Source organism: Colletotrichum orchidophilum (assembly GCF_001831195.1).
Source record: "Colletotrichum orchidophilum strain IMI 309357 chromosome Unknown Scaffold_21.1, whole genome shotgun sequence".
NCBI lineage: Eukaryota > Fungi > Ascomycota > Sordariomycetes > Glomerellales > Glomerellaceae > Colletotrichum > Colletotrichum orchidophilum.
In genome coordinates, this window is record NW_019172977.1 from 409,809 (window position 1) to 425,089 (window position 15,281).

General features: G+C 53.3%; 5 protein-coding genes across 5 annotated transcripts; 3 read left to right on the plus strand and 2 right to left on the minus strand.

The window, feature by feature from the left end:
* Positions 1–341: 341 nt before the first annotated feature.
* CORC01_03570 (uncharacterized protein) lies at positions 342–2,189 on the minus strand (the record flags this gene model as incomplete). Its single annotated transcript, XM_022615219.1, has 1 exon — positions 342–2,189. The coding sequence occupies one exon, from the start codon at positions 2,187–2,189 to the stop codon at positions 342–344; it is 1,848 nt and encodes a 615-aa protein (XP_022478397.1).
* A 459-nt stretch (positions 2,190–2,648) lies between these two features.
* On the plus strand, positions 2,649–5,183 carry CORC01_03571 (Sec34-like family protein; the record flags this gene model as incomplete). The annotated part of the gene is made up of 5 exons (XM_022615220.1): positions 2,649–2,762; positions 2,835–3,136; positions 3,189–3,528; positions 3,585–4,523; positions 4,578–5,183. The coding sequence occupies 5 exons, from the start codon at positions 2,649–2,651 to the stop codon at positions 5,181–5,183; spliced, it is 2,301 nt and encodes a 766-aa protein (XP_022478398.1).
* An 886-nt stretch (positions 5,184–6,069) lies between these two features.
* CORC01_03572 (uncharacterized protein) lies at positions 6,070–6,452 on the plus strand (the record flags this gene model as incomplete). Its single annotated transcript, XM_022615221.1, has 4 exons — positions 6,070–6,174; positions 6,247–6,294; positions 6,356–6,366; positions 6,434–6,452. 4 exons carry the CDS (start codon positions 6,070–6,072, stop codon positions 6,450–6,452), a joined length of 183 nt encoding a protein of 60 aa, XP_022478399.1.
* Positions 6,453–6,678: 226 nt separating this feature from the next.
* Positions 6,679–8,069, plus strand: CORC01_03573 (uncharacterized protein; the record flags this gene model as incomplete). The annotated part of the gene is made up of 4 exons (XM_022615222.1): positions 6,679–6,872; positions 6,934–7,121; positions 7,179–7,471; positions 7,533–8,069. 4 exons carry the CDS (start codon positions 6,679–6,681, stop codon positions 8,067–8,069), a joined length of 1,212 nt encoding a protein of 403 aa, XP_022478400.1.
* A 224-nt stretch (positions 8,070–8,293) lies between these two features.
* On the minus strand, positions 8,294–11,531 carry CORC01_03574 (serine/threonine protein kinase; the record flags this gene model as incomplete). Its single annotated transcript, XM_022615223.1, has 5 exons — positions 8,294–8,791; positions 8,866–9,100; positions 9,184–9,386; positions 9,439–9,742; positions 9,808–11,531. The coding sequence occupies 5 exons, from the start codon at positions 11,529–11,531 to the stop codon at positions 8,294–8,296; spliced, it is 2,964 nt and encodes a 987-aa protein (XP_022478401.1).
* Between the last annotated feature and the right edge of the window lie 3,750 nt (positions 11,532–15,281).

A 15,281-nucleotide genomic window follows, 5' to 3' on the forward strand; every position in this document is an offset into this window, starting at 1 on the left:
TGCAATAAGGTATGAGTTGAATTCTTTGCCAAGCTTTTGGCACGTTTTCATACACCAAAAAAAAAAAAGGGGCGCCATGTTCCCGAGGCTGCTTGTCCATGTCTCCGACATGTCAGAGAGATACTCCGCGGATGACCCGACATGTCCCTGAAGAGCCTTGCAGCTTTTCTCCTCCTATGTTGTAATTACAAGGTTATATCCTTACAAAACCAACCCAGATACCTCATAGTACAAATCGGCACGCCCATTCGTACTTTGATAGCTGAGAGACGCCGCCGTCGCCCACCTATGAAACGTACACAGCCGCCAGTCCAGTCTTCGTCGGTGCAACACAGACTCCTTTAAGCGGCCGAGTAGGCGGCCGTCACGAACCGTCCGCATTCCACCCTCTGCTCCAAGCTCACCTTCCTGCCCTTGCCGTCCTTGCCCAGCCGCACCGTCTGCCGGGGCGTGAGCTGGAACCGGTGCACCTCGCCACCGCGGCCCATCACGGCGTCGCCCGCGCCCCCGTCCAGGGCACCAATGTAGGCCGGCGCGTTGAGGTTGCTGCGTTTTCCCGTGCCGAGCTGGTAGTGCTCGTTGCCGCCCCAAAAGAGCACATCGGCGCCCCAGTTGGTGTCGTTGTCGGAGCTCCGCGTCGTGGCGCCCGTCCGCGTGACGTTGTCCATCGTCGCTGAGACGTGCGTGGCTCCCACCGAGACGGAGGCGAGGCGGATGGGCGCCATGCGGTTCGCCTTTTCGTCAAACTCGAAGAGCGAGGAAAGGGCCTTCACCTTGGCCGGACCCGGCGTGACGTGCGTCCACTTGCCCGTGCCGAGGGAGCCATAGACACCCTGGCCGCACGCCCAAAAGTCTGCCGTAACGCGTGGCATGCGGCGGGCGGGCGCGAGGTCCCCGCTGACTACCTGGCTGCTGCTCTCGCCGGCCTCCGTGGCGTCCACGGTGAAGAAGGTATTGTTGCCCCCGGCGGAGATTGATGTGATCTTGGGGATAAGGCCTGTATTGGCGTAGAGTTTGGCGGTGGGGAGGAGGGACGGCACGTCCACTCTCTGGTAGGTCTGCTCTGCCGGCAGGCCGAGCTGGCCGTACGTGTTATCGCCAAAGGTGAAGAGCTTGCCGTCCTTGTCCAAAGCGGCAGAGTGCAAGTCGCCGGCGGCGATCTTGGCAATGTTGAAGCCTGAGAGGCCGGTGATCTCTTGCGGTTGGTCAAAGGGTCCTGCCGGGCGGGACGTCCAGCTCAGGCCCGGAATACCCATCTGGCCCTTGGAGGGGTACTCGGCCGTGCTGGAAGCCGCGGAGAAGACGCGGCCCTTCGAGGTCAGGAGCAGGCTGTGCTGGAGACCGCTGCTGATGTCTGTGACCTTTTCACCCCAAGCAAGGTTCTTGGGGGTGAGGTCCCTGGCCTTGACGGACTGAGATTCGCCCGAGCTCCAGAAGGGGATCCAGGACGATGACGACTGCTGGGACTGCTGTAACTCTTTTCCTGCAGCAAGGCCGCTCCGTGATGCTGGGACTGAGTATACTGACCCATTGGATGTGAGTGCGACGATGCGGTCGTTGGAGATGGAAATCTTGGAAATGTCCTTGCCCTTGAGCGTCTCGACGGGCGAAGGGTCAGTATTTGAGAAGCCCAGGCCCCATTGCACGAGATCGCCCTTCTCCGTGACGGCAGCGCCAAAATCTTGACACAGTTTGATGTCCCGCAGTAGCTGGCCATCAAAGTGCTTGATTCTTCTCGGCACCTTAACAAGGTTCTCCTTGGACTGCGGGTCAATCACTTTGCCGACATTGCTTCCCCAAGCATAGACGCCTGGGTTCTCCCAGCTCTGTTTGACCTGGAGATGCTGAGAGCTGATGAGGTCGCGGTTCTCCTCCTTTGACTGCGCCGCCTTCCTCGCCTCCTCAAACTTGATCTCGGCCTTTTGGTACTTTGGCTTGCGCGCGTCGTTGGATTCCTGGTCAACCTCGGAGCCAAAGTATTGCTTCAAGGGTCCGTTGAAGTAGTCATCGGCGTAGTACAGACCACCAGCGGTTCCTGCCGTCAGGAGCAAAGCCTTCGCCTTGCCCGCCCCCGACCTCCCACCAGCCCGGCGAGGCCCGGAGCTGGCATGGCGGCGAGCCACGGCAGCGCATCTCTGCGCTGTAAGAGAGGCGCCGGCGTTGCGTGCAGCAGCCCTGTAAGCCTTCATTTTCGGGCCTATGAGAGTTGATTGGACAGAGTGGTAGAGGTTGAGAGATATTGGGATGATGAGAGCATTAAATCAAGATTACAGTGACGGAGTAACGACCTTGAGTGAGAGAGAGAGGTGTAGCCAGGCAGTCGCTTACAGGTCGTGAGGTCATCCACGAAAACTAAAACTTCGATTCGCCCAGCACTAAATCTAGACTTTCCCAGACCCCTGCCAGTACAGGGACCGTGCGCCCCGCTGCGGGTGAACATGCGTGCCCCACTTCGCAGCTCCAACCGCTCGCTATTGGGGCCAATGATTTTCCGCCCAGTTTACGCCTGCGATAGGGGAGCTGAGCTGTCCCGTCCCGACGGTGGTGGGAGCACCGACCGGCGCCATACCGGACCTCTTCCGCCGCCAGAGCTTCACTCTCACCACCCGGTCCAGGAAATCCCTCCAGGACCTTGAGACGAGCCTACCATGTACGACGATTCTTGGTACAGCTTCGTGCCGGAGGTGGCCAAGAAAGCTGCCACCACGGCCGCCCAGAGTACAGGCCATCGTCGCAAAGAGTCGCTGTTGCAGCAGTCGAATGTCAGCTCCCAAACCCCCACCACCACCACCATCACCACCGCGACGGCAAACTGACTGTTGATGTTACCAAAGGGTGCCCCCCAAGCTTCCAATGCAATAGAAGCTCTCGACGAGATTTTTGAAGAGATCGAAGACCGGAACACGCCCCCGGAAGCCACGGTTTTGCGTCGCGCAAAATCGTATTCCGACTTTTACCATGTCGTTCGAGCTCAGTTAGCAAAGGATGAGCAGCAGAAGAGGCGCAGGAGGAGGAAAGACAAGACTTGGGATGCGCTAGATGTTGCAACAGGAGTCGCCGACGCCAAGGCCGATCGCCGTCCCGTTCATCGCCAGTACGAGGGGGAACTGCTCGAGGCTAGCCAGCAGGAATACCTGTGAGTTGCGTCAGTTGCACCCGGAACTCGCCCTTTCTAACCGCCAGAGCAGACTGTACAAGGATCAACTGACGCTCACCGAACGGCACCTCGACATGCTCATCGACGACACAAACCAAGCACTAAAGCTGTTGACGACACTATCCGAATCGTTCCAGTCCGTGGAGGCACAAACGAGTTCATTCCAGTCGCAGTGCGAAGACCTTTTGTCGGAACAGCACAGACTTGAGAAGCTGGCGGACGAGGTCGGCACCGATCTCCACTTCTACGCATACCTCGATACTGTTTCCAGGCGACTTAATGCTCCTGGCGCTGGACGTCTGGTTGATGACGATTCTTTCGGCGAGATTTTGAGAAATCTAGACTCTTGTATAGGGTTCATGTCGAAACACGTAAGTTTTTCTGTCATGGCAGGCGTCAATGAAGCGAGGTTGAATAACAAAACTAGACGACGTACCGTGATGCTGAGTCATACCTCGCTCGGTACGAAGCTTTGCTGACCAAGGCACTTCATCTTCTCGAGGTCGGCTTCACCAACAGACTGGATAGCGTTTCCTCTGAGATATCGGGCCAAATTGCAGGAACCAAGTCCGAGGCCACCCGCCACGCTTTGGCATATGGGCGTTTTGAGGAAATGATTCTTGATTCCTACTCCTTGATCCCCAATATCCACAAGGTAATCAATAGCGTATACGACGAATACGGGCTTCCGATCGCTGGTGTTGCCAATGATATCTACTCGAATACTACGGGAAATCTCTTTAGCTCGTACTTGGCCGTTCGAGATCGCGACTTGAAGCCCATCGTGCAGCACGACCAGGAAGAGTTCAAGAAGGAGATCAAAGATCTTTCCGTTGAGACAGCTTCAAGGAATTACATCAAGCAGAGCTTCGAACGCGCGTTCAACGAGGCCAATCTATTTGCCAAAATCTTCGGTCTGGATCTCCAGTGGAGCTCCGATCCGGAGTCGGCGTACGGGGTCCTCAAGTCCAACCAGAGATCGCTCGTCAACCCCGCAAATCTTGTTCAGTTAGCCAGTAATCTGAATGCCGCGTTGCAGACGGCGGATCTAGACACCATCTGCAGTGTGGTTGGCTGGTTGACTAACGAGTATCTGGTCCTCGACTATGATGAGGAGGAATCTCCCTTCGCCCGTCAATGTCGCGAGCTCAGCGCCAGACTCCTGACCGAGCACCTCTGGGTCTTTACGGATAATGCATTCGAGGCCGAGATTACAAAGACGATCTCCAAGGCCGCGGTAAAGGATGAAGCTCTCACCGTTGGCCCTGTGGTCGGCGGCGTTTCTTCTTCGAATGCCTTCGCTCCTGTCAAACAAGCACTCAAGCTGTTGGCCATGTACGACCAGGCCATGCCCAAAGAACGAAGCGTGAGTTTAACAGCACTTGAAATCGGCTGCTTGTCATAAGCTAATACACCGCAGCAAAAGAACAGCCAGGTTGTGTTCAAGATCGTCCGGGAAACCATCCAGATCCTGCAACGCGCCGAGGCGCGCATCAAGTCCATCAAGGCCGGCACGGACGCCGATCTTTTCATGGTGAAGAACCTTCTCATCATCAAGAACGAGCTCGTCTCCCTCGAAATTGGAGATATTCACGGAGACACGGCCGCCATGCAGCACTTCGGCCACATCTGGGACAACCTCAGCCCCCAGAGCTGGGTAGGCTTCGTCAGCAACATTATCGGCGGCTCTCTCTGGTCTCGGGGTACGGGATCGGCGACGCAGCAGCAGCCGTCCGTCACGGCCAAGACGCTGACGGTCGAGGACATGAGCGAGCAGCTGGACGAGCTGCTGAGGCAGTCCATCGTCGCTTTCACGCAGCGCTGGGGCGGGCTGACCAACGACGCAAGGGCCAGGAAGCCCGGCGTGAAGCCCATCGGCAAGGTCGAGAAGGAGCTCGACGAGGTGCTGCTCAGGGCTTTCAGCAACCAGCCCGAGGTGATTGCGAAGCTGAAAGAGGCGATTCAGATCAATGCGCAGGCGCAGGAGACGGCGCAAGAGGAAAAGAAGGGAATTAGACGGTACTGAGGTGTTTTCCAGCGCTCACACATGGATGATGCGGCCACGATCAAGAATCCAATGAGGAATTCCGTGTAATGTCATGATTACGTGCAGCTCGGTCTGAGGTACTCAACGCGTGTCTACGTGCTAATGCCACAATCCCGTGTCCCGCAAACCCGACGTCGAGACGAGCCTTGGTTGAATAGGAAGAATTGATAAATTTCTAGGACCTCGCTGGGTGGTTCTGTTGTCCTTGTCAAGCTGCTCTCCGGCTTGAATGTGCTAAAGCTCAAAGCCACAAAGTAGGGATCGCAGAATCTCCGAATCGAAACCGGCCTGGAGAGTAAGGCTGCCAAACAGATTCTATCGGTTGCATTTCTACTTGTAGAATCATCATCTCCCCACTCAGATTACGATGATTTCACTTTGGCGAACCATCACCCCCGGATGTTGCGGGCTGACTCTGGATGTGTTGGGGCTTCTAGACCCCAGGACATGAGCATAAGACGCCCGGGAAGAGCCTAGGGGAAAAGGAGTCATGGTCTGACAAGTGTGCCAGTGGCAAAAGTGCAATTTGTAGGATGATCGGCTGAGCGTCGACGCAGTAGATGGTTGGTCACCCTGCGGTGTGACACAACCCCATCCACGCAGCCTTTGTATTGTCCTTTGCATTGTGGTATGGTGGCAAGATGGAGCGTGAACCGCGAAGCAGAGGTACGGCAGGCAGCATTATGAAACCCCGTGTGCTGCTTCCTCTTAGGAGGAGGCCTGGCTCTTCCGATGGCGTGCGGACAGTGCTTTGTCGATGACTTTTTCCCCGAGAGAATCTTCCCGGCAACGCTATTTCTACTCGTGTTCCCCATGGGTTTGTTGAAGGTGATAACAATCTACGGATCGAGAAAAGCCTGTTACCATGACACAAGTCGCACAGAACGTTACCAGCCGGTACCTCAAGAAGGCCAGCCTCCAACAGCTCCTCGAGAAGATCTTCCCAGGGCACACCAACTTTGACATTGAAGTATGCCTTGCGCGCGCGAGGCGCACCCTGTTCCGAAAGCAACAGCCCCCCATTGACTGAGACTGCCTACAGATGAGAGATGACGTTTGGCATTTCAAGGCACCGAAGGAGGTTGACACTGTATGTTACTTCAAGCCAAGCGGAAGTATATCTTGTTACGCGAAACTAATGGATATAACAGGATGCCATAGAGTAAACGCTACCAACACGATTGAGAGCAATGTACGAATCGAGACATCAAGCTAACAAGGAATCCTAGTGCCGTGCGAGATCAGTGAGTGTGGCCGATGGCGGGCGACGGGCGACGGGTGTCCAGCGGGTGGGTGGGCAGTGCAAGCACGGCGACGTGCCAGCAGCGTCAGCATTGGCGGGGAGGACAGGCAGCGGATCACAGAAAGCCTTGCGACGCCAGATTGAGTACATATAATAAGGCACTGAAAGCAAAATGCCTGCCAAGATTGTTTCTCACTACTTCTGCGCACTGATGTCCTACAACTACCTTAAATGGCGCCAACGCAGCAGTGCTTCGTCGACGAGGTCGTCGAGCCTGTCAGGCTTTACAGCTTGACGCGGTCACCAGAAAATGAGGATGAAAACGGCAAAGCTACCCAATTCAGACAGAAGCTCATCACTGACTTGAATGAGTTGAGTGATCATTTAGCTGGTACGCAAGACGAGGAGCATGTCTATCGCTTCATGTATGTCGTATCTGCATGGTCAACAGGGGCTGCGCTCAATCACCTTGCTAATTTCATGGAGCTCGATCTGCCAGCGCCACTCATGGCGGCCTTTGCAAATCACGAGTTCCACGTTTGATCTTCTCATGGAAAAGCTCAACTTGGACAGTTCTTTGCGAGATCTCGCGTCATGCTTTTACACCCGGAACACCAGTGTAGAGGAGGTCTTTTGCATGCCGTACACCCAGCGACGAAAGGGATCCGTTGTCGGTGTGTAGAACTTGATTCAACACCTTTCCAACTACTGCTAGGAGACTAATCATCTAGAAGAAGCATCGTACACCGTTCGATATCCAGAACACAAGCCCGACGAGAACAGCTGGGTGATTCGCCAGACCGGGGTGTACCACCGCTCTGATTCAGGTTCTCGTCAGAGTCTTTCCCTTATGATGAATCCAATGCCGACATCACAGGCCAGCAACAGAGCCATTGAGTGGCTCTCCCGCAGCGTTGAAGACACCGAGGCCGATCCCTTCTGGCTGCACAAGGTCGTGTTCGAAACTTACCTGCCGTTATGGAGGTCCTACATCGCATCGCTAGAGCGCCAGTTCCTACCGTTGGTGAGAAACAACATACCCACCCATCCTTCTCATGATCTGATTCTGACAATTCGCCATGCAGTCGCGTACAACATTTGCAAACTTTGTCGACGAACCCTCGACGATGAAGTTCAGCCACTTGACGAGGCTAGCCAGCCTCGAAAACCGTTTCCTCCAGATCCCAGCGATTTTGGAATCATCCGAAGACACGCTGAAGGAGCTGTCTGCTCTATGCGCCAACCACCTTCTCAAGGGAACACATAGCAATGATGACGTGCTTCGGAATTCCATCGCAGAGTTTGACAACTTCCGGCGCCAGTGCAGGGTGTTCTCGCGGACGGCGACCTATTTGCATCAACGCGCGCAGACGACCTCGCAGCTGCTCGCCAACACGCTGTCCTTTCGGGAGCAGCTCGACACGAGGAAGCAGAATGACAACATGCTAAGCTTGAACAAGTCGGTGGTCTTTATTACTACGTTGACATTACTTTACTTGCCACCTTCATTCGTAGCCGTGAGTAGCCTCGTATCCCCTCCCACAAGCTCCAGCCACAAATGGAAGACTATCGCAAGTCAACTGACCCTATTATTTTCTTTTGACAGACTTTCTTCGGAATGAACTTTTTCGACTTAGACCCTGCCAGCGACAGAATCGTCAGTACCTCAATGATCTGGATATACGTGCTCTGCTCTGTGCTACTCACGGCAGCCACTTTCGTGACATATCACATGCTGCTGAAAGGAAGCCATCTCAATGTGAAGATGTCCGAGATGAAAGACCTGAACTGGCGGAAGCTATTGCATCGAGAGAAGCAAACAAATAGTGACGTCGAGTTAAAGAGGCTACACGTTTGAGAAGGTGTTGGAAGGCCGGGGACCTGTGGACGCAGCGTGTCTACCAGAGAGAACAATCTTGAAAACAGAGTGCCGATTGGGACCCACGAGAGCAGTGACGAGGATGTGGCTGTTGCCATTGTCGCCTACTAGGGTGCCGGTGAAGTCGTCATTCTCAGATAGACTGGATAGTTGCGCCAGTTCGCGGACAGTCACCGGGGCCCTCGTTTCAGGTCTTGTAATTATCTCAAGCAGGAGTATCGGACCGCCATCTGATTGGGTTCCGAGTGCGAATATCGTGTCGTCTTTCTGATCCACCATGACCCTGAGTAGACGGTAATCTTCAATGGTCTTGGGGTACCGGGTTCGGTTCGTTGCTTGGGGAGGTCTGCCCCCGAGGATATCGACAGTGAAGAGCCGAGTCTCTCGGGAGACGATTATACAAGCGGCTTGTTGGTGTAACCCGGCAAACGCCGTGAAGAGACTTGAACCGTTGCTCTCATGGCCCTTCAAGATGAAATTCGGGTCAGTACCAGGTCTCCCTTGATGATTTAGACATGAATGAGTCGAGGACGACTTACCCGCGGCTCGATGACTACTTCCTCGGTGTCCTTGTTTATGAGGGAGTATGAAACAACTGGTATTTGGTGGGTGCCAGTTTCTGTCAGGTACGGACGAATGGCCGCGTTGCAACGGTTCTGCCTGGTGAGCGATATTGACATTACGTCTTCAGCAGGCCAGCCGAGTGTGGTAAATTTATCCAACAAGACTTTGCCACTCTGTTCTGTTCCATGCTCCTCGGAAGTAGATCCGATCCTGCTTTCTTGGTCAGTTACCTATTTACGGATGCCGAAAAGGTACATGCGAGCAAGCAGGCAAATGCGGGGAGGGGAGCTCACTCTATCAGATACTCGATTCTCACATGGAATATGGACCCCGAAACACTCTCGTCCTCCTGGTTCTCCACTACACACACCAGGTTCTGGTGGTCGGTTGACGTCGTCATGATGTAGACTTCTGGGACTGTTGGAAGGCGAATGTGCCAGTGGATCTTGAGGTTAGAGTCAACTGGAACCCCCGTCCCCATATCAAAAATGTAACACTAGAATACAGATGATTAGCAATACCAATAGGGTCTCCGGTATGCAACCTACGTTGAAGATGTTCCCTGTGGTTGTGGCGACCAGATATCTGTTTGTCAGGCACACTGCTTTCCAAAACCGGCTCGTCGTTTCCAGGGACTCCAAGGAGTATTCGCCGACGGCTACCATCATGACCTCTTCCTCCTCGTTAGGGATAGTGGATAGGGTGAAGAGTGAGATCTTATTGTCACTCCAGTAAGCCACAAAGTTTCCGTCTGGTGATACTCTGCAACCCTTGAAAACATCGAACTTGTCCGGTGGTATTATCCATTGTTGGACAGTTTGTGTTGTGGAAGACTTGGGTTTGGAACGTCTCCTGGACAACGGTTAGTCTTCAATGCCGAGAGAGGGAAAAGCTCTATCCATGAATACTAAACTTACCGTTTCATCACCTTGAGATAATCGAAACATGTAAACTTTGACACAGCTCGTTCTGCCATGGAGGCTTTGGAGGAGGATTCGGACCTGTCGATCTCTTCATACTCTTCAAGCGTTCTTTTGAGCATATTCTCGACCTCCTTTGCGCTGCATCTCTTGTCTTGGTTGATCCTCAGAACCTTGGACTCTAGGAAATGCAGCATTGCCCGAACTGCTTCCTTTTCTCTCAAGCTCCTCGCGGCAGCTTTGTGGACGAGCTGTTTGTGGACGTCCTTGACAGCCGAGTGTAAAGTAGAAACCCCAAACGGCTTGACGTGGAAAAAGACATCGTAGCTTGCATCGATGCCCCTGCGGTTTTTAAGACGGCTCGTCTCGTAATTGTCAATCGCCGTTTTACCGCCCTCGAGATAAACGAATAGAACACTGAGCACGCAGCCCAGTGACCACACGTCGCTTCTCGTGTTCATGACTTTACCCTCACGAAACGACTCTGGAGGCAGGTATGTCCCCTGTCCGCGCCGATTCTGGGTCCCAGACATCGTCCTCTGTTTCATGTCGCGTCGTTTCGTAAACCACTTGGCAATGTCCCTCTCTTCCTCGTGGCTGGTCTGGTGCCGGATCTTGACTCTCGACATCCCAAAGTCACTCAGCTTCCAGATGTAGCGGGGCTCGTGCCCGTCGCCGGTACCGTTTTCTCGAAATATGAGGACGTTGCTCGGCTTCAGATCCATGTGATAGCAGACGATCCGTTCGAGGCCGGGGGTCTGCATCTCTTCGTGAAGAAACTTGAGGCCGTTGGCGAGACCTATGGCAGACCGGAGGAAGCCGGCCCTGTTGTACGCCGTCTTTGGCGCATTCGAGCCGTCCTTTTTCATGTATGCGCCCAGGTCGCAGACCGCCAGCGGCATGAATAGACTGTACAGCGTTGGGCTGGCACCCGTTGGAAATTCAATGCTCAAAGTCCCGAGGTTCTCCAAAATGTTTTCGCAAGTCTTGGACAGGCTAAGAATCATTTTCATAATCTCGCCTTCTTCCCTAGTCTCAACATCGGAATCTGAGGACGACCTGATAATGTAGTCTTTCCGAGCCACCCATCGTTCCTTGTTATCGTTCTTCTGACGATCCTCAAAGTGTCCCTTGGCAATCTTTACTTTGAAAACTCTACCGAACGATCCTGATCCCAACAGCTCCTCCTCCACGTACGGACGACGCTGGGTGTCGCCGTCTTGTATCGTAGTCTCCTCTCGTTGTCGAAGCACTACAGTGCAGAATGGGGCCTGAGACCCAAAAAACTTGTCTGCCGTAGCTTCGTCCCCGTCAAAGAACTCCGTCAGGCTTTGACGGTCGGCAGGTAGCGAACATACGCGTCGAGCAATCACATGGTCCGCGGGCGGGGGCCACTCAGGAGCAGCAGCCAGCTTCTCTGTGAAGTTCCTCGCTGCCTCGATACGGCAGCCGGCAAACGCAATGATTGCAAGAAAGTTGTGTAACTCTCTTTTATGGACCTCTTCGACAAATTGGTCCTCTGTGATGTCGAATTGGCGTCCGTTGGGTACCTCCTCGCCGATCAGGCTACGGAAAAAGAGTCGGAGATGGTGCGGGCTCAAAACACTCTTTGCCGTCTCGCGGGTGGCAAATCGTAGACTCTCACTGTCCCTCCGCTCGAGGTGTCTCAAAAGCAGGTTGTGAACGTCGTGGCACAAATCAAGGTACTCATGAGAAGACATGGTTCGTTGCGCCAGAAGTAACGTACGTTGTCATTGAAGCGGCGTTTGCATGTCTTTCCCCGGAAAGTTTAATGAAGAACTGGATCAACTCATATTAGCCAGCAGAACCATGAAGAGATGATTCGAGTTTGCTATTCGAACTGCCGGGTCGGACCGAGAGAGGGGCTGGCATTCCAGGTGGCGTGGCAAGACAAATCATCTGCAGCCAAGCTCCGTCAGGCGGCACGCAGAATGAGGCAACCGCTGACTGCGCCCATATTGGCGCTGACCGCATGCTGCACCCCAGCATCGTTGCCGAAACAGTACTTGCTTACGCCCAAATATTTGATGTTCCGCTCTTCCTTAACCGAAGAAAGGGCTTTAAAGCGAGCGGGCCACGTCAGTAAGGTTGAGTAGTTGGCGTCGGGAATGATGGCTGAAGGATTGAAACAATAAAGCTTAGTGCTAATAGGGTAAAACATATTATGAAAAGTGGTTCAAGTATCTGCTAGTGAACTTGAGTTGCCAAAGTACTTGAGGCTCTTCTGAGCATGAACTCAGAGCTCCTTCAATGTTCTACTCAATAAAACCAAATTCTTATTGGCTATAGCTTTAGTCACCGTATTTGACGTACATGTACAAATTACATTGGGGGAGGGACGCAGACATCAATTACACGATAGCCTACCTTCTGTTCTGCTTCTCTCAGGAAAGTAATTGCGAAATGCCTATACTAAGTAAAAACGTTTCATAATCATCTAGCACCCTCACCATTTGCGGTCAAAGTATGGTGCTTTAATGCCCTTAGTTTTGCCCTTGTCCTCAAGTTCCAACTTCTTGGGTTTACGTAGGATATTCGTTACACTTGCCTAAGTAACATGCTTCGACGCAAATCTCCTCGTGGACGGTACGGACCACGAGTTTCGTACAGCGACAAGCTGGAGGAGCTGAAGGACTCACCCCCTTACCCGCCAAGGTAAAAGAGCCTAGAAAATTTTATCACTTTGGACGATCATTACTCGCCTCAGTAAGGTAGCATGGCGACACCGCAATGGTGTTGAACCGCGGGGTTAATCAAGGAGGGAATGGCATCGGAAGACATACGCTCTCTGAGCTCAAGTTTTGGTACCACCTGCGGATTATCCTATCACTTTTTGAGGTAGATTCGATCTCGCTCATCAAGCTTCGCGCAATCTCACACAGCATCACCTCGAAGCTTTCCTTAGGTCTTGATAGGAGTGTGGGGAGCAACCTGGAATACCTTCAAATGCAGTGGTTTCCGGCCTGCTTGGCAGGAATTCGATATCTCTGACTTATACCTCAACCTGTGTACGATATTATTGGGCTTATCCATACATGTCCAAAGCTGCAGCAAGGCTCTGGCATCCCTATCGAGCTATCCCCTGATGAAAACGATGTTGCTAGGACTTTTGACGCATTAACAGTCGCATTCCTGAAGGCTACATTTATAACTGCCCGCTACTCTTAGATCATGCTAGAAGAATACACTTAGCTTCTCACCTGCCTTTTCACAGCAAGTAGTCTACATCGATTCCTTTTGGAAGCTGCATGGAGCATAGAACTGCCAAGGTATGCGCTTGCTTCCAAGAAGAGGAATGTGTTTGCCTAGTTTTCTGCCTTTCTCAAACGAAAAGAAGCAAGCCCTCACCTGTTTGAACCCGCTGCATTGGCAACCTAAGTCTGGCGAGCCGCCCTTTGCTTGCTCATTCCGTAGTACCCAATCACCCCATACTGCAGGTGCGCGTAACTACGGTTCGCACTGACTGTACAGACGATCAGGGAAACGCGAGGTGGCAGTTGCCACCTCGCGTTCAGATGGATCTGGAATCGAATACCGGGCAAGAGATACTGCGATCGTCATGGCAGACGGAATCTAGGGTCGTACTGACTGACCCTCACAACTATCCACCAACACTTGTTGGACAAGGTTACCGATCGCAGTTTTCCTTGCGCCGCAGCCGGAACGCCGCTAGTTCCCCACCAGACCATCCGGAGGAAGGCGTTGCGGCACAGCTGCCCCAGCAGTGACAAGGGGACCTCGCTCTTCAGCGACCAATGAGGACACAGACGGATACGCGAACAAAAGATGGGCGCCAAACTTGAGATAAAGTTGTGGACAAAGTTTTTGGCGCCGGCCGATGAAGATCCCGAATTATGAAGTAAACAGACCCTGACAGACTTCTTCCTTCTCCCTCATCGCAGCAGATGGCGGTGGGAATTATGCCAGCCGACTAAGTTTGACAAGACAGATCTCAAGATCGGCTCACTAGCTTGTCAGCTTCGACTAGTGTAGGTGGGAAGGTTGGAAGTGTTTGGGGTAAGTGTGAACACCACAGTCTCTACCGGATCAACAAACTTTGGTAGCTGAGCTGGTGGGAAGTAGGTGATCTCCCGTCCAGACAGACGACTTTCGGACTGTATTCTACGCGATGGCAGAAGATGATTGGCCATGCCTGTCGATGGAGAGTGTGCCGGGACAACCCTAAGCCCCAGTCGCATCGGGAAGAGCCCGAAATGCTGGACACAGCAAGGAAAAAGTCGCTGTACCCAATTGGGCGAGGACCGCTTCTTCGTCAACGGGCCGGCCAGCTGGAAGATTGCCTAAATCCTGGTCCGTCTGTGAGATCACACTTTTGATCTGTCACAAAAGAGCAAACACCCTAATAATAGGCTTACTCCGAGCTGCCTGTTCAGCAAGTTACCAACGAAGGGGAGGTGGGGTATGGCGCCGGGCAAGTAAAGCCGTAAATGGTCTGACCCAGATAGGCCGAGGTGAGCAATGATTAACCACAGCGTCCCTCGCTCCTCGCTCAGTAGTGAGTTTGTGAAAGCTGTTCGCCAAACACAGTTTAGCTGCCAAGCGCCATGCAAATGCTGCTCACGTGCCTGCGTACCGTGGCAAATGTCCACGACCAACAGGCACGCAACCCAGGGACGGCCGCAATGGCAGCATGGCGTAGAAGCCTTGTAGTGTAGAGGCATACGAGAGCTTTCGACCAGCCCGCACCGTCTGCGTCGTTAGGGGAGGTTTTGCTCTGACCCCATGGTCCAGCCCTTCGGTGGGTTTGCTTTTGCCAAGTTACACCCCCCTCCATATCGTGCCGCGTGGTGTCCGAGGTTCTGGATGGCCAGATCCACATCGATGGGGTATCGATAGGTTGTGAAGGATATCGAATGAGATTCTGCCAGATCTGCATTGTGCCGAGATGCGGAAACAGGGCCTGTCCTGTATGGGAATTGGGCAGGTTTCGCTGTCGGCCAAGACCGTGAACTTATCCAAGTCTACCTAGTACCTACCTACTATCTCGTTGATCTGTGGCAAATGCCTGAGATGAGCGATCGATGTGCGGCCAGGGGAATGCGACGAGGAACTTTGGAAGCGGCGAAGACCCTGCACGAAGGGTCTTTGCTGTGCTACCGATCCACGCTAGTGATGCGGCTCGCAAAGGTCGGGGAAGCAAAGCTTATTTCGGAGTTGACTAGGTGGCGTTACTGATTGGTTGAGGCTTTGTTAAGTAGCGCCGGCGAACCAAAGGTGGCCAGAAGCCGTTCCACCGTTGTCCGGTGCTCCAGACGGAGCTGCCGATGTGGATCGCTCCGCGCCGTGTTCCCGTCTTTCACGGTACACCTCCACCGGGGTTTCATACGTTAGCGCAATACTTACCAGCAGACTTTACCAAAATCGGTAGCAGCCCTGCAAAGTCACGATACTTATACTTATATATAAAATATATAGTAAAATAAGGATCG